At 38.2% G+C, this 26014-nt stretch overlaps 1 protein-coding gene across 2 annotated transcripts in view; it reads left to right on the top strand.

Moving 5' to 3' along the window:
- LOC140171710 (coiled-coil domain-containing protein 6-like) overlaps positions 1-26014 on the top strand; it is a 47344-nt gene that overhangs the window by 5822 nt on the left and 15508 nt on the right. The window contains exons 2-6 of one of the 2 annotated variants that reach the window (XM_072195008.1): positions 11664-11813; positions 20338-20394; positions 20837-20965; positions 22038-22141; positions 25592-25749. In XM_072195008.1, the coding sequence (XP_072051109.1) occupies positions 11664-11813; positions 20338-20394; positions 20837-20965; positions 22038-22141; positions 25592-25749 (598 nt within the window). The remainder of the gene's footprint in view (positions 1-11663; positions 11814-20337; positions 20395-20836; positions 20966-22037; positions 22142-25591; positions 25750-26014) is intronic. The other variant, XM_072195009.1, reaches the window with a different exon arrangement.

Below are 26014 nucleotides of genomic sequence, written 5' to 3'. Positions count from 1 at the left end.
CTAAAGCTCACTATTAAAACCGCTCTGCGTGCATGCATTCCACGGGACTTGATGACGCAATCAGACCAAGTATATATACCCAGGGAATCGCTGGCGGGCCAACGTCACCTGTGTAGCTACATGCTGGGGATCTTCTGCGTGGCATGCGAGGGTCCGAGGTTGAATCCCGGGGTGCCAAGTGACTTTCCTCTTCATCTTCTCTCCTTTTTCGTTCCTTCTTTCCCTTCCGATAGCCAAAAAACCTCGGGTAGGGTTAGGGTTAAGTAAATGAATCATGAATGTGGGGCTTTGCCTGGACCTTTCCTGTTCATACTTGTGCTCTGCCTCCACGCTCGTAGAAAGTATTACAAACTGCTGTTCATGTTCCACAACATGCACGATTTGAGATTGGTTCTTGGAGTTTATTTTTCTGTTGCCCCAGGGATTGCCTTTTGAGGAGAGCGAGAGCAGAGCAGCAATCGCTCTCTAACTGCTCTCCTTCAATCTGATATAGGAGAGTGATTTTTAGCTCTCCTTACCATTCTCTCCTTACATACGGTAATTGTAAATGCTTTTTCAGCTCTCCTTGAAGATTCCAGAATGCGCTCCTGCAAATTCCAAAAGACAGTCCCTGCAGCCCTGCCTTTGGTTTGACGATTTTTGTCCAATCTAAGTTCACATTTCCATCTTTCATCAGCGAGTGAGTGACTGTATCAGGTCGCGATTTTCTTGACCTTTGACCTGATAACAGACTCGTAGACACCTGAAAGTTTGAACCGGCCCCCCCCCCGTCTTTGTTGAGAGATGGTTGGTTGGCTTTGATGTGAACTGCTTCTTTGACTCCACGTTGGAAGTTGGAACCACCTACATTTGTACATGTACTGTCTCTGTTGAGTATGTGGAATTGCAGATGAAAGATGGAGTACCATCTGAAAATTCAGAGGTAGGAATTATTTCTTTGTGTTTGGATCAAAAGTTTGAATCAAAATCATGATTTATACCAACACAGATGATGTGCTCTCAGGTCCCACAAAAAATAGTGTGCAAACGTTTCTTTCTGATACTAGATAATTTTGTATTTTCTGGAATAGGGACTCGGGAGTGCACAACTTTTTTTATAAATTGACTAGTTGCACCAAACCCTAAACAGTCACGACTGTGACGACTATAACTACATGTACTGCGATTACAACTATTGGCTACTCAGTTGTGCAACCCTAATTACTAGTGCATACAAATTGATCAGAAAAGATTTTCAGGGAGTATTCAATATAATTAAATTCATCAGGCAAAATGTAATACCTGGAAGTTACATTGAATGAATGTAACAATGAATTTGTGAAACATAATACTACTAAAACATCCAGGGGCATCATTGAAATGCATCAAAAGTTTAGCAAAACTACAGGCATGAAAAACAGGAAATTTAAATACCTAAATGTATGGATCAATACTTAAATAGGCAAGGCCCAGCAAAAAATGCATAATTTGCGCTTTGCTGTTGCACAACAGCACAACACAAATCGTGCATTTGGGTTCCAAGATTTTTTTTTTTTTTTTTTTTTGAGCCTGTTACATGTAAAGACAATTGCTATTTATTTGTGGTTGATTCAAATTTTTTTATTTTTTTTGTATCTTCTGCATTTTTTGCCAGGCCCAAAAAGTATATGTTTAGGGTTTCATTTTATTCTCACAGGGTTGTAGCTACGATGGCGGTGCTGGGCGGCCCAGCCCAGGACTGACGCTGACTGCCTGGCATAAAAAATAATTATCAACTTGGGCTAGCTACAACCCTGTGAGCATATGGAATCTTTTCCCTTTAATTAAATTCCCTTTAAACACCAACATTTCCCAGGATAGTTAGAGCTTCCTGATTTCCACATTTTTTTTCAGGCATGCATGGTTTGGGCACTGGGTACTTACATAATTATTTGTAGATAATGTTTACATGATACTGATGACATGCACAAACATTAATGAGGTTTAGTTCAATTGGTCACCTCACCTCACCTCACCTCACCTCATCAAGTTAAAGGTGTGTGTCATGAGGGCAATCAACATGAGTAATTGCAAGTAAATAAAAATCATGCGTTCTTAAAAATTGGACTGCTCAATGGATCTGCCAAATGGATTATTTACCGTCAAGTTATGATTGTTTATATTCCAAGTTTTATGCAAGCATAACTTACGGCCTACTAACTTACAATGTGATCTCATCGTAAAAATGACTCTAAGTTTCTTGGGAAATTCTTGGACAGGATTCAGCCTCCGCTACCCCTATATGCACACCAGGCAGTACATTACAATTTTCAACCAACATTATTAATTAGCGCCTTATTAATTAAAGGGATGAAATGAAAGGCCAAATTAATTGGCAATTTATTTACACACATTGCTGTTGCATTGAGTATTATACCATATTGTTTTTCCAAAAAGGGGGGGGGGGGGGTGTTTATTAGAAATGAATTTTCAGGGAAAAACTAAAATACCGGATGGTACTCCTGTAGAAAGGAGGGATTTGCAACTATACTAATACTGCTTTAACTGCTACTGATATGGCGGTGCCCACAGAGTCGCCCGGTACATGGGAACATGACATTTTCGTGGTACGGGGAGTCGGGGACCGGTAAATACAACTAAATTACATCCGTAAGTGCATAAAAGAATCTGATGAAATTAGTGAAATTCTACCATTATTAGACAATGCACTGGGTGGAAGTTTGAGTGATAATAGTTTGAGTCCATGCAATTTAGCAATCGTCATCGACATGACTGATGCAAGTTTAAGATAACTCACACGATATGGCATGGACATTTTTTGCATTTTTGTCATTTTTTCATTGAAAAATGGGGGGGGGCATTTATTAGAGGGGGATCGTTTAATACAAACAATACGGCTACGCTTTCCAATTTCATCAATCATTTGTACAATGCTGTGATGGAAAAAAAGCATCATTCACAGTCAGCACTTGGAGAACTGTAAATGAGAAGGCCCAACACATTGGCTGTGAGCGGTGAGCCTGTTGTAGTTAGCATGGGGGGGGGTGACCTTTATCACTGCCTTTTTAGTATGGTGCACATTTTCTTGTTGATGACCAACTTGAATCTCTCATTTACCTGAATGCAATATCATAGATCATCAAATCAGAATTATCACGTTTCAGGATCGTCCATAAACAATAACAAATGCAGTCATCAAAGGGCAGAGAGAGTTTGCGACCATGACATTTATCAAGCACAATTACCCTCATGTGGGGATGGAGATGCGTCATGTCTAATGTATTGTACCACATGCTAACTTGTAAGCTTGCTTGCTCTGTGTGGAGGCATGAGGATTGCCTAAATATTTCTGCCTGAATGAATCACGTGTTTTGTAATCAAAAAGTCATCTAATTATTCTCTTAATAATTGCTTTCTATTAGGAAACTACCAGTTGCGGGAGCCAATGTTGAAAAGTTGCCTAATTGTTTTCTTTCCATGGGTTTCTATGGGACAGGAAATTGTCCAAACTTGTGTGGAAAATCTTCAAAAGTTGCCCAATTGGGCTACCAAATTGCAGGTCTGGCAACCCTGGCCGGAATAGAAACGCTGACGTAATATTTGCAAGCCTTCCCATAAACCTTAGTGGTAATTTTTTGAGCTGGGTTTGTTGTGAGGTAGAGTAGCTACATGTAAATACCTCAAGATAAAAATTTTGTCACTTCGTAAGTTTCCACACCGAGTTCAGGGTGTAGCTAAACAACGCAAACTTTTGTACTTGGTAACTGATGCTACAAGGATAATTCCCTGGGTGTTTTCCAACAAGGGTGAGGCGCTAGGACGGAGACAAAAATTGTTTGTTGATACTGCCTGTTAATTAGCAGAATAAGCAGATGATGGTAGCCTCATTGTTGGACCCTTACAAAATATATGGACCTCTTACCTCTAAAACCCTGGCAGGGATCCGGCTCCTGACAGGCCAGGTGTGTATTAGGCTATTCCATCTAAAATCCACACTACCTCTGTGGAAGATTTTGGAAATATCTTCCATAGGGGCGTATGAATTTCAAATGGAATCAACACATTATAGGCAGCTTAATTTGAATTTCATACACACTCTGATGAGGAAGATTCATCCTGAATCTTTTAACCTTAATAGCCCCCTTTTGACCCCAAAAGTCCCATTTGTGAGTGTAGCTAGCGATAAAATAAGAGTTTTTTATGCCTTTTTGGTCAAAAAGATCCACATTTTGTAAAAAAAAAGGTCAAATTTTTCAAAATCCGGCCCCAAATAAATCCTGGTTACAGGCCTGGGTGAGTTTCAAATAGAGCTGCTAATGTGTTGACTCCATTTGAAATTCATACTCCCCCTGTGGCAGATACAATGTATTTCCAAAATCTTCCACAGGGATATTGTGGATTTTAAATGGAAATAGCCCATTTGGGCACACAATTATTTTTAACCGCAACAAATTTAGAATAAAAAAACATTGTTTCAGAACATATCGCACATTTTAGAATTGTGTGTCAAATATTCATAACCAATGACGACTCCAAAATTCAGGATATCTTGGTCGGCTTAGCAAGTTCCCCCTCAAATGTTTGCAAGTTTACTTTATTGAGGAGCTGGAAATGGCCCATTTACCTCTGATTGTGATGTCCGAATTGTGAGCAGTGCGAAACCTATGTGTGTTATACTATTGGCTATTGATCAGATATATGCCACTCTTCAGGTTTTAGCCTGAATTCAGGTTTTTTGTGAGTCCAATTCCCATGTTTTTATTTATTATCAGCCCGTTTTGGCGCTTTTTGGCCTGCATTTATCATGTTTATGTGCTTTTTCAGGTTTTTCTCACCAGTTTCAAATTTTGAGTGAAACTGAGTGGCATCTCTGATTGATACTTGCTGGTTGGAATTTTGTCATGTCTCTAAAACTAGGCTCTATATTATTTTGATGAGCATGAAGGGAACTTGCAGCATTTTTTTCTGCAAAGGCTTTGGGGAATGCCTTCATCCAGTCCCTTCTAGCTATAGACGTGACTTCAGTGATTAGGGTTGAATCTGGAGGCAGTTGCTTGTTGATATTTTCCAATTGTGATATTAGCCTCAATTTCCTGACAAAGTTGACCTTCCTGATGCTACATGTACTTGGAATAAGGAAATTGACAAATCAGCTTTCTGGGTAGTGTGAACGTTGTTAATATAATTGGGTAACATTGCCGCAGCCGCCGCTGATCAATATGGGAGAAAGTTCTCTGTACATATTCAGCTCAACTCAGATCTGGGTCCTGTCATTCATGAGGCGTGAAATCACTTTGCTGTGACTGGCATACATTTCAACATGACGTGTTTACTTGACATGAATGTGGTGGGGTAAATAGTTCACATTTATTCAAGTTCCCAGCCAGTCAGGGTGAAATTGAAGTTGAGACCTTTTTTTCTTGGAAATTGAACAGGACAATGAAAACAAATAGGGCAGGTGAAATATTATTGTGAAGATTATAAAATGCACAAATTGTTTTTTTTTGCTTTCAAAATAGGCATAAGATAGCGTTCAAGCTTTGACTTACGTTTGGTGGCCAGAATGGTGGGAACTTAGAGTGAAAGATTTGCGTTACAAATATTCTGAAAAGTTTTTTTAAACACTTAAAAAAACAATTATTAAAAAGCTACAATTTACAATAGTGACTAAAACTTGAGGTAGTGGGTAGTGGTGAAACTATGTGAAACTGAGAGAGGTGGGGTAGTTTCTGTAGTTCATATCAAAGATTGAAATCATTATTCACCAACTTCTTTTGATGGAAAACAAAAATGAGTCATTGGTAACTATATAGTCAGCAGCTCAGGTAGAATGTGTTATTCCACTTAAAATCCATAACCCCTATGGAAGACATGATCTTAATATCCACACAGGGGGTGTAGATTTCAAATGGAGTCACCCATTCATCAGTATGAATTTCAAATGAGGTTACTTGAATGGGTGACTCCATTTGAAATCTATACCCCTTTGTGGGAGGTTAAGGTCATGTGTTCTATAGGGGGTGTGTGGTTTTCAACTGGAATAGCCCGGTGTGAAAGGGTCAGATTGTGGTTTGATTAACTGTCACTTTGGTTGCTGTATCTCTTTGATCTATGATGTGCCCATCTCCAGAGGGTGATGTTCAGTTAATGGCAGTTTGTATGAGTGGTCACTTTTTAGGTCGATGAACTTGTACTTGGGTGTGTGATAATAGGAATGATTAAGGGTGCACCACTTGATTTCCAGCCTCCAGGGGGAATTGAGTTTTTTTTGAAAAACAAACATCTAAACTTTTACCACTTGTAAAAAAAAAAAAAAAAAAATTTTGCGCTGCAACTTGCATATTTTCGAAGGAAACTTCATATTAAATCTATTAATATTAGTATTATTAAGAAATACACACAAAAATTAAGACATGCACACAAAACCAATGTATTTTAAAGGGGTGTGACCTGATTAATAGCCTCATCTCCCAGTTTTCGTAATGGAAACAGAGACTAAAGTATCAAAAGAAAGCTCATTTTTTTATATTGGCCAGTAAAATTAAATGCCACGCTGGAGAAATATATTTTGTTTAGATGGTGTGAACAAAAATGTGAATTGTGTTTTCAGGGTAGATTATTTGTGATTGACATCTCTTGTCTAGACTGAGCAACTAAAATGGGTGAAGGGAGGATGTACTGAAAATAGATAACAGGGTTCACAATAACAGTTTCCAGAAATTGTCTGTTTTCAAATATTTGTGTGAGTTTTAAAAAGCCACCGAGTACCAGGGCATTAAAAAAACATGTCTACCAAGGGGGGGGGGTTGGCATGCAACCCCCTCTGAATTTTCTGTATGCTCAGATTTGCTATCAAGCTCTCTGTGTCTCCTCTATGCAGTGATACCAATAGGTATCAACACTCCCCAGTCCCCACGTAATGTCGCTATGATGTCAAGTGTGCCCTCGGTCACTTTTCAAGAAATCCTTACCTCACTACATATTTTTAAAAGTTTGACGGTCAGCCTTACCCATGGGTAAATTAGAGGTTGGTTACGTTTTTGTTCAGCTTAGTGCAAAGGATGGTCTCACAATTATAGCCATTTGCTGGTAAATCCCACCATGTTTAATGTTAGTGCACCAAAATGATATGGTATACAAATATTATTAACTGTCTACGTGTGTGATGGTCGAAATATAATCACAAGGTGAAAGATGGATTGTTCCATTCCACGAGCCGGACCGGCGAGTGGAATGGAACAATACATCTTTCACCTCGTGATTTAACATTTTGGTGTCCACCCCATTATAACTTAATCGGCGAGTCTAAGAGTCAGCACACGGCTTGGCGCAGGCGCACTACAGCGCAGCACTCTGATGGTAAAAACTATCACACAGAGAGGCCGATGGTAAAAATGATAAATGGTTATCAACCAATGAACTGTCTAGAATTTATGTATGAGTGATATAATTGCATCTACCCCTTTGACAGGGGGGTTAAGAATATTTTCAAACAAAACTCCCCCTTTGACCTAATAGAGCAGACTAACATGGCAAAACTATATATGCCTACAATGTTCGGTACCTGTTATGGAGGGGTATCTTGCAAGGATGCTGTTCAAAGAGTTGTTTAAAATAAATAAATTTAACCTTAAATTCTAAACTTGACTTACATGACATTGAAATTTTTTTATATTAACTGGTGAAATTTAAGTGGTCACAAACATGCTGGTTATTTATTTAATGCGGCACAGCTGCGTAATACGTAATTAAGTAGCCGCACAGTAATATGAATTTTTACCGCCTTTTCATTCATGCATAGTACAACACTCCCATTATAGACCCTGGAAAAAGCTCTTTCCAGGGTATGCTCCCATTTATTTAAATTAACCTGATGAATTATAATTGCAAAATCAGTCAAAAGACATGTATTTTATTACCAAATTAATGACTGCTTTTAACCCGCAAACAAGTTTTTTTAGTAGCAGTATTTCTACGGTTTCCAACCTTGAATAACAAGTAATTTAGGGCCTATAACTTGCTTTTTTGGCTAAAAATATATTTTTGAAAATTAAAAAGAATTTTTTATGTCGACATGTCGGGATATGTGCTGATGTCGACATTATGTCGACATAAGGCATGTCGACAACGGCCTTAATGGCACCACCACTGTTCAGTATCCCAAATACGTCCAAGGGCACCCCACTTTTTTGCACTGTTTTGAGCTAAAGACTGCACAAAAAGTAATGCAGCTGTTATAAATACGCCTATACCGTCAGAACTAATAATTGTGTTCATAATATTTCAACATAGAATGAAGGATGATTTATTTACGCGCGATTTTCGCGATTAGAGCTCCAACCGCGAAAATAACACTTCGCGAATGTATGCAATAATGTATTACAAGTATAGGGAAGGACTGGGCAATCACGAAAATAACATTCGCGAAAATGTGTCTCTCACTCCAAATCAAGATAATAACTGTACGCGAAAATGACCACTAAATACAGTACCCAATTTGTCCATTTTTGTTCAATATGAACAACACAGCAGTGTTTTTAAAGAAAAATACTCTAATTTAACAGTTGCAGCTATTTGTATTTATTTGAAGTCTGCAGCGCGAAGATCATGGAGGGTTTTACGTACCACAATGCTTGCATAATAACCATTGATCGCTGTAAACTGCAACTTTTAAATTCGGGTATTTTTCTTTAAAAGCACTACTGTGCTGTTGATATTGAACGACATTTGACAATGGGGTATCAAAATGCACGTAAATAAATCCTCCTCTTTTCTATGTAGAAATATTGTGGAAACAATTATTAGTTCTGAATCTCTAGGCGTATTTATAACAGCTGCGTTACCTTTTGTGCAGACTTTATTTTGCATCTTCGTGTAACTTTGGGTGCCCCACTTTTTGTCACCTTGCAACGTACCTGTTCCCAAATACTATCTGACAGCACTGAGCCATTGATACTCCACAAGCAACACACAAAGATAGTTTAACCAGTGCTCCAAATCAAATTAAAAAGTTATTGAATGGACAAAAAATAGGAAAAAAATATATAGAGTATAATTCATCTTGCTCAACAAATTGACTTATTTTGCTTGAATAATCACATCTTATATTGACTCTGTCACTCCATCGCAGTAGAGAAGTTGTTCTCTGGTTGAAATTTAAAATTCACAGCCAACTTTGTATAAATTTGATCAAGTCTGCATAGTACATATTGGACAAATTGACAGTCCCGAATTATCTGTGTGTCAGGATAATTTGAAGTAGGTTAGCGTGGAAGTGTGTTGTTATCATTGCATTGGGAATTGCCCACCCAATTTCCTGTAGTTGTATTGAATTGCCACCAATACAAGTCAGAGAAGAAATCTTACCCTTCCCAGAATCCTTTGCAACATGATATCACCTCATTTCATCAAATGATGCTCCCATTACTTTATGTTCCTTTTGTGTAGATTTTGAGATTAGACTGGTTAAACATGGGTTGATAGTCAAGAAATAATAATAATAATAATAATAATGTGAATTTCTAATGCGCACATCTCCACCAAATCAATGGCGCTCAAGGCGCGATACAAAGATTAACTTAAACTACAAAATACAAATTAATTTTCATTACAACTTAATCTACACATGAACAACAATCAATAGGTGAACAAAATATGGTGATGCACATCAGTAAAATGCTTCTTTCATTAAGTGAGTTTTTAAAGAACTTTTAAACTGTGTTAAAGATGTACTTAGTTTAATGTGGGTTGGCAGAGTATTCCAGAGACGTGGTGAAGCAATTGAAAAAGCCCTATCCCCCCATGAATGGTGTGAACGGGGTTCGTAGAGAAGCGATTTGTCACTAGAACGGAGCATACGAGGAGGGTTATATGGTTGGAGGAGACTTTTGATATATTCTGGTTCAAGATCATTTAGTGATTTTAAAACAATGAGCAACAGTTTGTAAACAATTCTGTAACCAACCGGCAGCCAATGTAACTCTCTTAAAACTGGAGTGATGTGAGATCTCTTTCTAGTTAAAGTGACCAAGCGCGCAGCATTGTTCTGAATACGCTGTAGATGTGCAATCTGATCTTGAGGAAGGCCAAACAAGTAGGAGTTGCCCATATCAAGCCGGGAGGTTACAAAACTGTGAACAATTTGTTCAGTAGCATGAGGACTTAAGTACTTTCTTATTCTACCAATGTTCAAGCATGTTTTGCAAGATCTAGTTGTGCTCCGTTCACCAAGGTACATTTCGTCACTATCGACCCATGTTACACTAGATAGCAAATCAGTACAGGAAATTAAAATGGGAAGAAATGCATTATGGGAAGTGTAAGATACCTACTCTAAATACAAGCACTGGTGTTGATAAGTAGCACTACTTTTTAGGCCATGTCGCTTTATTAATTATCTACTATCCAGGCATACATGTAAACATACCATCAAGGCAGAGAGCGTATAGCATGTTGCGCACGTTCTAGCCGAAGAGCTAGCGGGAATTGCCCACCCAATTTCCTGCGACATAGTCATATTAAATTGTCACCAATATTGTCACCAATACAAGTGATGGTGTTGATTAGTAATAAGTAGTACTAACTTCAGGTGCTACCGCGAAAATAACAAACCGCAAATATTTTCTTTTTGTGTATAGGTCAATGTAGAATCGCAAATTCAAAAACAAGGGAAACGGTACAAAATTAGCAAAGGCGCAACAACTTAATTGTGCGAAAATGTCCACTATTCAAACATAGAAGGAGAGTATGTCGAGGGATCAGTGCAACTAAATCTCAATCTCCATAACAGCTTCCAATGTTGTGTATTAAATGCATTATTGTGCTTATGAATAAAGTTACCCAGGGGAACTGCATCATTGGGCAGGAAAAACCTCCTACATGTATGTGCTTGTGGCCCCTGAACATGTTTAAAACAAAACTGCCAATAGCTTACATGGGAGGTTTTACTTTGAACATGTTCAAGGGCCAATGACACATAAGATGTTTTTCCTGCCCAACTACATAATGGAGATGAGGCTTTGTTGCACTGAGCCTTTGATAGCATGTTGTGCTCAGTCCAGCTGAACTTGGGCTGGTCCAAGTCAATATCTGTGAGGGTCACAAACTGTGGCTAGTTTCACTAGGATCCACAACATGCTCATCTATCAGGGCACAGTTATTAAACCCCAATACATTTGTACATTCATTGAATGACCTTTGAAGATTTGGGTACAAAAACTCATACTCTACAAATTGAGGTCAAAAGTTGCACTATGATTATGTAATTGAGGTTATTGGACTTTGCCATTGGGATGAGGCTATTGTGGTCCATAGTGTTTTAAACAAGTTGACAAGAAAGAGGCTGTTCAATGTGGAAAAGACAAGAAAGAGGCTGTTCAATGTGGAAAAGAGTCTCAATGAAATGAAATGGCAATTTTATTTGTTTTATCTCATTTGTTCAGCTCAAAATTAAAAGGGGATGTGATTTTGTGGAAAACAAATATAGAGAATCTCCTCTTTATGGAAATCGCACTTTATTGCTTAAAGGGCCACCAGGATGTCATAATGAAAAGTAACATTTTGTGGAAAACAAATAAGAGTCTTTTCTTTATGGAAATCACACTTTATTGCTTTAGTTTACCAAACACCCCATGATAATTTTCCAATTTACTCATCCAGCACATATCATTTGACTGTCTTTTCAGCAAGCACAAGCAGAACAAGAAGAAGAGTTCATTAGCAACACTCTACTGAAGAAAATCCAAGCCCTGAAGAAAGAGAAAGAGAAGCTTGCCGTCAACTATGAGCAGGAAGAAGAGTTTCTCACCAATGATCTCTCTAGAAAATTAATGCAGGTAAGATGGCCACAATGGCCTCATACAAGTGGCACAGTTCAATGACCTCCCATTACAAGCAAAGCTCAGTTTTTGTACCCAACACATCCAAAGGTCATTCTTTGAGTGTAGAAACTTGTTGGGGTTAAGGAACTGTGTCCTGGAGATTATAATGTTTGAGATCCTAGTGTGTGTAAGCATATTGGGGTTAAGGAACTGTGTCCTAGAGATTGTCATGTTTGAGATGCTTCACAATAGACTAAGAAATATACAGACCATTCACCAACAGGCAAAGTCCAGTGTTATCTGTTTTAAGAGGGCCAGTCATTTTATGAAGCGCGCACACAAAAACGCCACACCCATTGTGCGCCTGCTACTCCATATTTTTTCAAAGCACAGTTTTGACATCTTTCACATAAATGTACATATGCACCATAGATAGAGCTGATAATAAACAATAATACAGCTTAATGATAGCCATAAACAGCGTGTACATGATTTGTCCCAACACAAGCGTTCGAATGATCAGCCCTCATGAATATGATAAAATTCTCAGCATACAAAGCAGGGGGACTTCGTCTGTGAGACTGTTGGTAAATAAATGGTCTATATATTTTTTTGTGTATGGTTTTCACACTGTTTCATACATACGCCTGTGAAACAAAATTAGTGGCCAACTCTTACATCTCTCAGAGTTCAAACGAGGGAAAGTGACATTTTTATCCACCCCAATTTGTTTACACCAAAGATTAGATTCAGTACATTTTTTGATAGTACATGAATCAATAAAAATGCCATAACATAAACATCTCAGAATGTCTTATCACAAACTTGTGTAACTTTTAAACTTCACCTGAACTTGTCAACTTGTATACTCTGATCAGTTCTAAATAAGCATGAGTTATTTTATCCTACTGTATCACCTATCTAAGAAATCCTACCTCGTGGGAGCATCAAAACGTGTATACAGCCTCCAAATTGAATACATTGCGCCTCGAGATATCAACGGCCTACTAAAACATCAGTGTGCAATTACTGCATTATTATTATGAGGCCTGCCATTTCTGTCAGACTGATGATCAAAGTATATTTCAGATATGAGGTTACACAAATGTTATCAATGTCTATCAGATGAGTAAGGTATCCATGACATTGGGCCATTCCAGTTGATATCCATCACCCCCTGTGGAAGACATGACCTTAATCTCCCATACAGGGGGTGTAGATTTCAAATGGGAATCAACTATTCAGGTTTACAACCCCATTTGAAATGCACACCGTCTGTGTGGGACCTGTCTCAAGTGTCTTCCATAGGGGGTGTATGGATTTCAACTGGAATAGCCCAACTTGTCATTTGCGTTAATGACCTTGGCCTCTATAGATGATGATGACAATGGTGATGATGATGACGTTGATGATGGCAAGAGATGACATCATGACTTCAAATTATGTTGCGCATTGTCATGCTATGTTAGCACGCCAGTAGAATTCGAGTAGGTCGCAAGTGCATACTATTAAACAAAAGTATTTACGACATCGTTGCACTCGACCATCCGTAAAATGTAACCTACGTCTATCATGAAGTCTACTTGTTTGTAAACTGTGTCTCCACGTTTGAACTTGCATCTATTTCATGCGGTATCATCACGCAAATGTTACGTACGTACGTCTATCACGGGTGCCATAAAGTCAGATGTTGGAACTTGAGTGTACTAATGTTGTGAGTGTACTCACAAGCTGTGTATGAAATTGACATTTGTTTTATAGTCATCCTGTGGCTAGTGTGATACTGATGATACTTATTGATCACATCATGAGGTGGTTACATGTTATGTTAGACATTTTAATGTTTTGTCTATCATGCTTATTAGGAACAAATCGACAGATCAACATAAAACAATAAACATAATTTTCATCGTTATAAAACCTTCCTCTCCACCTGTATAATTTCTTTTGAAGTTCTCCTCCTTCCCAAATGAAAGCTAGTGGTGTTATAGGGCCTCATCAACATTTTGGTTTGTTTCTGCCAGTTTAGGCTAATGATCAGTGGCAGCACTAGGGGGGGGCAAGTAGGAGCATTTCACCCCCCCCCTCCCAATATTTTTCTTTCCCCAGTTTTCCCCCTACTTTTGAGGTGAAACCCTCAAAATTACTTAAAATTTGCACTTTTTGCTGCAATTTTGCGCAAAATTTGTTGATTTTGCCCCCCCCTGAAATTCACTTTTCCCCCCTGCCGCCCCAGAAAAAAATTCCTGGTGCCGCCACTGCTAATGATAATGAATGATGAAAAAGTCACCTCATCACGCGACAAGAAATATGTAACAGGAAACTGGACATCAACTTTCAGTTGCTTTACAATTTACATAGATGTTGAAACCCGACTACAGATTGATTGTGGAGCTCAAGATAATAAACAGATGTGTCTAAAAAAATAAAACCTAACTAACAAACTGATCTCCACCGTCCCTAACAAATCTAGTTTTAATGTTCATTGTGCAGGGTGTTATCATCAACCAAAAGATGTAACTTTTTGTGTTCATATTTCTAGGGTCTGTGATGTATTATAATTTCATTTTATAGCTGACCCCTGTAACAAAACTGAAGTGGGTCCAAATAACATCAATGCAGGGACTGTCTTTTGAAATTTGCAGGAGAGCATTAAAAAGCTCTTCTGGAGCCTTCAAGGAGACCTGTTTAGAGCAATTATAATAGAATGTAAGGAGAGAATGGTAATTTAAGGAGAGCTAAAAATCACTCTCCTATATCAGATTTAAGGAGAGCAGTAGAGAGCAATTGCTCTTGCTCTCCTCAAAAGGCAGTCCATGCAATGTTTTATATGAGCATCTACATAGGAGAAATGTAATCTGTATTTTTAATCCTCTCCTTCCCTAACATACAAGTTCCGTTCATAGGACTTCATCCATCTTTTGGTTTGTTGCCTTAGGGAACAAACCAAATGGTCGATGATGTCCTGGTAAAATACTTGATTACATTTGTACAAAAACATATAGGTCTGAAGAATGTGTCATTATTATTATTATGTCAAAATTTTCAACATTTCATTATTACGTTTCTGGCAGGGAGGGAGGGGGTTGGCTGAGAAACTAAACTAGTTATTAATAGGACGTCATCGATCTTTTGGTTTGTTCCCTTACTACCTTCTAGATGTTGAAACTGGACCATACAGCCGGGCATACACAGCCTGATACAGATTTGCTATTCTTACAAAATGGAAATTATGTTGGCCTACATGTAATCAACATTATTAAATCCTTTTCTACACTAACAAAACTACTTCCCTTCCTATAAACTTCATTTAAAATCTGTTGATTTGTAAAGGTAGAAATTGAAACCTGAACATGCATACAATACATGCAGAGTGCTGATCTCTATTTTGATAAACAGCTGTGTCACTGTAAATATCTGACATGTTGTATGTTCGAAGGGCATTCCTCAGATCTGTTTGAGAAGATGTTAATGTCCATATTTCTATGTTTGTTTTGTTTATGTTTAAAGGGCAATAATACAGAGCTACATTAGGCCTAGACGATAGCACCATTATCAGATGCACTGGTTAACTATGTATATGATGTATAGCTGTGTCCACATTGTTGGACGTTCGCCCCGTGGAATTTTGTTTGAGAAGATGTTTTTGTTTGTCCATATGTCTGTGTTTGTTTTGTTTAGGCCTAAACGATATAACACCATTTTCAGTTGGTTAACCATGTATAGCTGTGTTCACATTGTTGGATGTACGCCCGGCAGAACTTGGTCGGCACAAGTTTCTATGAGTAGCGGTCGGCGCTGCCAGGAGTAGTGGCAGTGTGAACGATGGTCAGCGTAAAACGTATGTCAAATGATTTATTCCTGACAAAAGTCAGGAGTAGCGAGCTGGTGTAATCTCCACCAGATGTAGTAATGTGAATGCTGCTACTCCTGGCACCCGATGTAAATTTGTGACCTTTTTCTGATCGGAACTAAGAAATTACTTATCGCATGGTTGAAAAAAGGTCACAGAAGCACTGTAAGTGGTAGCCGATGTTTACGCCGATCAGAAGTGAATGCTTGGTGGAACTGGTTGGTGTAGTGCTACAAGTAGGCTAGGTGTGGACATGCGGTATGAGTAGGGAAAATATTTGCGGAATTTTGATCAATGTTAGCTTACACCGGGTGTAACTCAAAATATGAACCCTACTTATGTACGGTACATGTGTAGCAGCCATTAGCGGCAATCCGGCTTGCAATGTGGGGGGGGGGACAATCTGCCCTACACATCCCCCTCTGCCCTACACATCCCCCTCTGCCCCCCACCCCAACCCCGGGATTGCCGCCCATGGTAGCAGCGTAACATAGCTGCTGAATGTAGGTACTGTATGTAGGTTGCATTGAGTAAAAACAAATATAAGACATGTATAATTTGATATATTTTGCACTGAAATTGGATTAATTTTTGACCCCTGTATCACAGTGGCATCATGCAGATTCTGAATCAGTAGATAATAGATTCCATCAAAAAACAATATGTGGACCATACTGGTTTTAAAATTTCAGCTTCAGCAGGAGGACTTGCACCAAAAGGAGCCAGACCCCCCCCCCCCCATTATTGGATGTATGTACATAAAACATAAATGCTGAAACGGCATGCTCTAACACTTCTCCATACAGGTCGGACTCATATTTCTCAATCACTTATTATTCGGAAATCCAATGTGAGCTCCTTTTAGTTGTGACATTGTTTATTTTTACTTCAGCGGATTGCATTTTGTGAGATAAATGGTTTTTGTGGCACATATAAAACGGGTCTTATCTAATGCAGAAACAAGACATAATATGCGCAGACACTTCTCCATACAAATCAGACACATATTTCCCAATCACTTATTATTCAAAAATCCAATGTGAGGTCTTTTTAGATGTGACATTGTTTATTTAATACTTCAGCGGACTGTATTTTGTGAGATACATGGTTTTTTTGGTACACATACGTATGTATAAAATGGGTAAATGCAGAAACAAGACATAATATGCGCCGACACTTGTCCATACAAATCAGACACATATTTCCCAATTATCACTATTAATTCAGCGATCGAGCTCTTTTTAGTTGTGACATTGTTTATTTAATACTTCAGTGGACTGTATTTTGTGAGATACATGATTTCATTGTTTATTTAATACTTCAGTGGACTGTATTTTGTGAGATACATGGTTTCATTATTTGTTTGACACACTTCTGTGAGCCATGATCAATATAGCTAGATAAATACTGGTAATGAATAATTTGTTGTTTTGTGGAAGTACATCTGCCCTATGGAGTAAGGTAGTATCTTTTTATGTACTACACCCTGGCCAATTTGTGCCTTTTTTTGCATTTTTCTCCAAAATTATAGCGCATTAGTGACAAGTAAGATATGTATATTATAGGGGCAAGGACTACAACTACTGCAGTGGAAATTTTATTTCAACACAGACAATAGTTGTGGAGTTACAGTCAAAAATGAGGGAAAACCAATATTTGATCAATAAATCAATAACTACTTGCCTTGAGCTGCTGAATTTTCAGTGCAGTAGTTGTAGTCCTTGCCCTTATAATATACATATATTACTTGCCACCAATGTGCTATAATTTTGGAGAAAAATGCAAAAATAGGCACAAAATTGGCCAGGGGTGTAGTACTCCCTTAATTAAAGGTGCGTGAGCAGATTGTGGTCTAATTTGAAGTAATCAATGTAAGGTGTTTTGGTGAATAGACTGATACAAACAAGAACAAAGTTGTTGATGTAAAAAAGGCAGTTTATAATTTGTTATGCTGCAAGCGATATGTTTAAAAAAAAAAAGGCCATGCAAATGTGTTTTTATTTGTTATTGTATTTTTGGCTCATATTTTTTGGCTGGTTTGTGGCCATGTGGTCTCTTTTTAATTTTTTGCTGACGATTAAGATAAACCAAAAAATATTCAAAAATATGAAAAAAAATAAAGTGCTAAAATGTGAATTTAAAAACCTGTGCTAATACAAATCTTTTTTTTACCTTATCATAATTGGTACAAAAGACCAACTATAGTGGAAATTTCAATTGAATGAACGCAGCCTGACATAGCGTGATGATTTTTTGCGTACACTGCGCGATGGACACCAGCGAGTGCGACTGTATGTAAGGAATGCGGAAGCGAATCCAACATACCAACACACTCGTGATTGGTTAGTATTGTATCCAAGGTCATGCGTTCGTGTTGTAGTTTCAAATACGCGATATACGATCACGGTTGGATCAAGTACCGCTTGTGTTCATTCAATTGAAATTCCTACTATAAGTACATCACTCGGAGTCTGCAATATTTTATAATTGTCCATAATTTATGCATGACACATACCAGCGATAATATGGGTGATATCATCTGTTGTATTAAATAAATTTTATCTGATTTAATGAAGTGTACTTAAAACGAATGACTGAATACAATGTCATACAGTTATCTATAGATGCATGATAAGAACAGATAACTCGTGTTGTTTTATCTGATGAATATATAGGCTATTCCAGTTGAAATCCATACACCCCCGTATGGAAAACATTACCTTAATCTCTAACATAGGGGGTGTAGATTTCTTATGGAGTTACCCATTAAGGTAATCCCATTTGAAACTCACACTCCCTGTATGGGAGATTAAATTCATGTCTTCTATATACCAGGTGGAGAGATTTGAACTGGAATTGCCCAATGTAAGTTGACCTTTAAGTTACATGCACCTTCTTTGGTGTCAGATTTTGCCAAGAAATGGGTATTTTCCGAATGATACAGGTAGATTGAGTGTGATACATATATTATAATAGGCTCGGGCTCAGAAATCCGATGCGAATCGATTCGTGCAAAGATTCTTGTTAAACATCAACCGGACGAATCCATTTGCATAATGCATTTTAATGAATTGGCAGTTTACAGAAAGACAAAAATATGTTCTAAGCTTGACTCCCGGTTTGACTAAATTCTTAAAAGCAACTGATGAACCCCCAAAATGATGAATTATGGTAAAATTTACTTAAATCATTACTAATTTGTACAATAATACTGATTTGAGCATGCATTTTCACAGCAAAAACGGCCATTGGTTGTATGCCAATCTTTCATTTGCTAAAGCCGCCATCTTGGATGACTAAATCAGACTTATGAGGGCCGTATTTGTTTCAATCATTGTGCAGTGAGAGCCGGAGGTAGATTTGCGAGAATCAAGGAATCTCGCAAAATTCTCTTGCGAGAATCCAAATGGATTCACTCGTACGGCCACAGATTTCTAGGCCTGAGGTATGATTGTAATGTACATGAGACCAAACCCTGAAGGACACAGTATTCTCATGGTTCATTTATCCATTTTCTAAATCAACAATATTATTGCGAGAGACTCCTACATTTTTATCTACAGATGTATCTATGTTGCCAGTTAAATTTGGACTTTACATGTATTTCTCCATCAAGTTGCCAACACTGGGAATTAAACCCAGAACTTTATGCACCAAAGATGAATGTCCTAACCTTAAGGCTAGTACACTTGCCTCTTAACTTCTGTTCTAACACATACTAAGGCTGGGATATTCGGGCGGGCTCTCGGGTACCCGCCCGATGCGCCCGTCTCTATTAAAGTTATTGGATTCTGAATTTCTGATACGGGTTACCGGAAGATAAGTTTGGGTGGAAAAATACAATGGCAGCGGACAAGTTGATAAACTTGGTCCCTAGCCACAAAATCATTTCAGTCACATGAGGCCAGAGTCCAATTCATGGGATAAACTAAAGCATAAATTGAACCATGTCAAACAAAGCTGTTGTTCACATTAAAATATTTTGCAAATATATATTTTCACCAAATATAAATGCTACTCACACACAACTGTTTGGGGACCATTTATAAAATTGTGCAAATTTCGCACTCCACTTTCATTTGATCCTAGGTGATACTGGCGCCCAGGGTATCTGCCAGTAAATTACATAGGTTACAAGGGCACAAAATTACCCGAAAATCCCAGCCTTAACACCTGTAGACTACAGACCACAAAATAATTAAGGTACAAGTTATATTCACCCCTCTAGATCCTAAACAAGAAAAAAAAGTCAAAATTAAAACCAACAGCCAATACATATGTACCCTTTAGCTCTGATTTAAGATCTCATTTTTTTTTAATCGGTTGTGAATTAAAGAAAAAACGGTGGTCTAAAACCCAAGGAAGGAACAAAATCAAAACTTGCATTTTAATGTTCTAATCAATGGAAAACATAGCACTAGTTCTCTTTTTCAACATCACTTTGTGTACAAATCAATAGAGCATCCAATATCTAGAGCAAACTGCAACTTTTGAATTTGCATCTTCCTTGGAACTTTGGATTTCAATGAACGAGGTCTTAAATCCAAGCTAAAAGATGTAGCTATTGGCTGCTGTTTTGTGTAGGATATGCAGGGCTGAAAATAACTGGTACCTTTATTTTTATGCTGTCTGACATAATTTTCTCTCTGACACACACACACACCTTTTATCTATTTCTGTATCCAGCTGAGAGATGAGAAGACTCAATTGGAGAAAACCATAAAGGAGACTCAGGACCAACAGGTCGATATACTAAAAGAACACCATCTTTTCTTTACTAGCTCTTAATACTAGTAGTATTATGACATGCCTTGTGAAAGCAGTTTCTGACATGTTTCTAAAATGCACATGTGTTGGTATTAGACATGTGTTAACTATAAACTCCCTGCACAGTTTGTTGATGCACCCTGTATACATTAATACAACCCTGTACATTTCTAACACAGTGTGATTTTTTTTTACAGTTTTGCCATATGAATGCTTTTACTAGTCTTTTACTAGAAGTGCATGGCAAATATTTGACAAGGGAATGTATCTTATTTGCATAGCGGAAGCAATAAATTATGTCTGGCTTATACATGCAGTTGAACCATTATCCATAATTATCCAAGACTTTATTGAGCTAGAAATATTTGACACACCCTGTATGTATTTGACACACCCTGTATTTTTGTTTTTATTTCAGCTGAGACAGGAGAAGATTCAATTGGAGAGGACACTCGAGCAGGAGCAGGAGTACCAGGTCAACAAACTCATGAGGAAAATAGAAAAACTGGAAAATGACACAGGATCAAAGCAAAGAAAACTCGAAGAGGTAAACAGGCATGAGAATTTTCAGACTTAAGCCTGAAATCAGGCTTTTTTGGTCCAAATTTCCGCCATTTCTTTTAATTTCAGCCCGTTTTTGGCCTTTTTATTTTTATTTTACATGCCTTTTCAGGCTTTTTTAAACTTTTCAGGTTTTTTCATGGATGATTATTCTCATGCCTGGGTAAGAAGTTGGTTACTCTCTGCTGTAAACCTTTGATGAGCACATACTAGTCGGAGTAGCTTTCTGTCGGCAACCTGGCTTGATTTCCTTCAGTCTGCTAAATGTAAATGTATGCCTATTGACATGTTTAGACTTCTTGATTGCTGTGCGGTAAATAAAACCAGAAGTAGGTTGAAACGAAATGTAGGTCAACTTGAGCGTGACGTTGTATTCAATAATGTCACTTGGCTTGTATGTCCTGAATTTACCTGCTGTACGACTGGTAGTCTGGGGTTTTCCAGTTGAAGTCCATACACCCCCTGTGGAAGACATGATCTAAAATCTCCCACACAGGGGGTGTGAATTTCAAATGGGGGAATACCTGTATGGGTAACTCCATTTGAAATTGACACCCCCTGCATGGAAGATTAAGGTCATGTCTTCCACAGGGGTGTATGGATATCGACTGAACAGCCTAATTTTCGCACCTGTTCAAAAGTAACCATACCATTAGCAAACATTATTGAGAGTCGACTACTTCACTAATAACATCTCGGTATGCTTGCTTCAACTACACCGCCAGTTTGGGATTACCAAGTTTAATGCACTCGAGCTTTGGTACCTTCACAGCTGGAATCGTTTCTACACGTTTTCATCTGTAAGCCACGCTGCTATCGTAAACACTGAAGCTTCTGTGCTCATTGGTTTTCTATGGGGAAAATATTTTTGAAATTTGTTATAGAAAATCTGGATTGAGCCCCCTGCAAAATTTATGCATGTGGCTAGTGCATTTTCAATCCACTATATCTGTAATATTGCCAGGGGGGGAGGTAGTTTTAAAAATGAAGTAGTATATAGGGAAGTTGATTTTATACATGTAATGTACATTCCTTTTGTTTGGTTTATTTGAATGCAGTTAAGACGAGAGAAGGTGGATTTGGAGAATGCTCTTGAGCAAGAACAAGAAGGCTTGGTGAACAGACTGTGGAAGAGAATGGACAGATTAGAGGCGGAGAAGAGGTAAGAAATAAATATTAGTGGAATGAAAATAAACGCTTGGAATTTAGACGTGTGGCATGATCTGATTCAAATCAGACCAAATAGGATCCCTTGCCTGTTCAAAATTCACCATCTACAGTCAGGATCCGGCAAACCGGAAGTGATGATCAACCGCCATCTTAGAACTTGATCAATACCCTCGGATTGTGATGTCCAACTGGGCAGCGAGCATGTTAGCGCGAGCAGAGCCGACATCGAGGCCGATCCAGTTCCCTCGGATTGTGATGTCCAACTGGGATGGGAGCCGAGCAGAGGCGTATAGTGCCATTACCGTGCGCGCCGAGGTGATAAGAGGCACGTAGCGCCAACATCTGCCCAGTGCCCCAGATTGTGGATATGGTACTAGTAGCGCACCTCATAATATTTGCTTGTGTATTTATGGGTAGTGGCAGAGGCTATACTAGAGCTACCACCATCATTCTGAAGATATCTATCGACCATGATAGACAAAACCATCAATGGGGAGTAAAATTCTGGTTTTGTGCAAAAGAAATATATTCAGTCTGTTTACCTACAAACCTGATAATCTATTCAGTCAATCAGACCAAAAGTCAGTAATAATGATATTGAAATATAGAAAAAAAGTGACAAAAATACAATCAAAACATGAAAATGAACATGTATAATGTTCATAACTTGCAACTACCGTATTTCTTCGAATAGTCGCCCCCTTCAAATAAACGTCCCCCACACTTTGCATCGAGAACCGTGCAGGTCGAGAACCGCAAAATTCTACTTGAAAATGCAACGCCCGTGGGGGCGACTATTCGAGGAAATACGGTAAGTGTGTATTTCAACATCAGTAAGGGTACGTACTGAGCAAGTTAGAAATGATAATAACTAAAGTTTCAATATTTCCAACCTTTGCCTGAGTTGACCAGATCATGTCACAGGTATACAAATAGAAGGACAGGGACTTCATGGTGGAAAGCATGAATTAGCAAACAATGTAGTCAATTACTCTGGTTTCTGTTCCGCTAAGTATTTCAACCATTTGAAAAACAAGTAGCATTATTGTTTTTAATTACATGCTGTAAGGCGTGTCATGTCTAGTTGGGTGGAGTGAAATAGGAATTTGAAAAGAAAAGTTGACTTAATGATTATGATAACTAATAATAACTATGGAGGAAGTTACTATTCAGTGCAGTCATTTAATCTGATCAATTTTCTGCTTCTTTCCTGCAAGTTTGAACTTTTTATGTGGAACCGTCTAACAGGGATGCATATATTTTTGTTACTTTTCCGGAATTGGATAATGACATTTCATCATAAAAAGAGCAAGCATATGTTTGTAGGGAGAGGGGTTATACCCTCTGGTCTATTCCCCGGACAAGCTCCTGTAATTACTTGATGATGTGCACAAGGGCTCGTCCATCTGGCCAAGGGCAAGTCCGATTTTCTGGAAATTTAAAAACACAAAGTAAAGTAGTGACCATCTCAATTAATATTCTTGAAATTCACTTGTGTAATTCCACAAAAGATAGGGTCATATCATAATGGAGGTTTAGAGTGATTTCCAGTAGAAAACAAGTATGATACCTCCTTTAGACGTGATGCAGAGATAAACAGATGACTTCTTGTACACCATATTTGTATCATCTGAGCACCTCTGGCCAGTCACCATATAACATTTGCACCATGTGAGGGTCATGGTTTTTTGTCACTTTCCCAGTGTTTTACAGCCTCTTTCTGCATCAAATTCACAGAAAATGGGGGAAAACTTGTCTGTTTATGGTTGGTCATGTCTGTACTGTACATTTTGTAATAGAATACAATATTTTAAGAACGTTTTTAGACATTGGACCTTGGCCACTTTGGCTGAAATAGGTGATCAGTTCAACTTTGTAGTGCATGATTGAACTACAACATGGGTCTTTTTATCTTTTCAGTTTCTGTTTCCATATTTGTTTCCGTTTTCGTATGTCATTGTTATTCTGAAGTGTTAGCCTCCCAGATGTGACCAATCTTTTATTCTAGCCTTTTGTCACTTACTAATAACTTGAAGCAATTGAATATTCAGATTTGTTTTCGTAAGTTACGTAAATTTCTGACTTCAAAACTCCAGGCAAGTGGGTACGTGCTCATTTAGACAAAAGAAGTTTCTAAATTTTACAGTCCAAAATTCACGAGAAATTGCACAGCTTCATTTACTTATGTGTACTTACGTGTGACTTTCTCGAAAATAGTCTAGCATCAAAATATATATTAATCAGTGTTGACAAAAAGTATTGGGTGGCTTTAGGCATGTGGCCTTGTGGGTGTACTTGTTTGTGCAATCACGCAAAAAACGGTCATATGATTATGTACCAGAGATGAAACAGGGAATTATTTCGCCCAAATACACCTTAAAACTTGTGTGTCACGCAACACCAAAGAATTGTGTTGAAGCGAAACTTATTGATTTCATTCATTGGCCTAACAATTGGAATTGGTAATCTGATGATTGCTTCAGGTAAAATTGCCAGACTCAAATCTATTTTAAATGTATATTATTTTTCATTCATTGACTAGGCTGTTAAACATGTTAAAGATTGCAAATTGTGAAGTAGGAGAGAGGGGGAAGAGAGGAGGAGATGATTGGGTGGAGGGGATGAGAGAGGAGAGGAAAGGAGAGTAGAGGAGAGGAGAGAACCGGAGGGTGAGTAGAGGAGGGAGGAATTCAATTTATTCTATTCAGTTTATTTAAATTTTTCCATGTTGAGCATAGGCCTACTGCTAAAGTTAACAAATTGCATAGCAGGGTAAAATACCACAAGCAAAAAACAGATAAATAAAGAAAGCCCTAAAATTAAAAAAAAACGACAAAAACACACACAAAAAAACCAACATATGACAATGAGAGAGGGAGAAGGGTAAATAAAAGGGGAACTTAACAAAATAGAGACTTCAAATACAACAACCAATAAAATTCAGATATCCACATAATTCAAAAGATTACACAAGTGAGAGTTAGGGAGGGGGAGAGACTGAAAGACTAGAAAGAAAAGAAAGCGAGAGGAGGGGGGGGGGTCTTTTTGTTTTAAATGTCACATTAACATAGACCAGACTGACATCAAATCTGCATTCGGACCTGATGTAGGCCTAGACATGAGTAAGATTGCCACTTGAAGCACCGGTGTTTCATATAATTGACTTATTCAGCCTTTATTGACAGACACGAGTGTGATTGACAGCCCCTATTATAACCTATTGAAATGAGAAGCATAACATAATGAAGTCAAATTACATACCAACTCACTTAATCCCTTTATTTTCATTTCTGAACAATAGACTTACAAAAACTGAAAAGATAAAAAGACCCATAGTGTGGCGTTTTCAATTGATATTAAAAATAACACTTGTAAAGAAATACAGGTTATTCCAAATGTGATTGAAATGAATTACAATAACATTTTGCTGAATTTGTTTCAGGATGCTTCAAGAGAAGTTGGATGAACCGGTGTCTGCGCCAGCGTCTCCAAGAGACATCAAGAACGGCGACACCACACAGAACCTGACAATCTACATAGCGCAGCTACGCAGCGAAGTACACAAACTCAAAAACATCTTGAGCACCACTAAATCAGAACGTAAGTTCAGTGGCATTAGTCAGCCAGGTTTGTTTCACTAAATATTTAACCCATTTTAGTGTACTTCTTAGGCCCCCAGGAGCATTGTGGCCTAATGGGTAAGGGGTGGTGCAATAATTATGTGTACCCCGGGTGGTGAATTCTCAAATGGTCCCCCTCTTTGGCCGTGCCAAAAAATCTTTGCCCCCCCCTTTCGACGTGCCAAAAAACCTTTGCCCTCCCCCTACACATGCAAGATTTTTGAGAACCTGAATTTAAACCCTTA

Source organism: Amphiura filiformis, chromosome 15 (genome assembly GCF_039555335.1).
Source record: "Amphiura filiformis chromosome 15, Afil_fr2py, whole genome shotgun sequence".
Taxonomy (NCBI): Eukaryota; Metazoa; Echinodermata; class Ophiuroidea; order Amphilepidida; family Amphiuridae; genus Amphiura; species Amphiura filiformis.
Note: the sequence above shows the minus strand (reverse complement) of the source record. Positions and strands in the feature narration are given on the sequence as shown.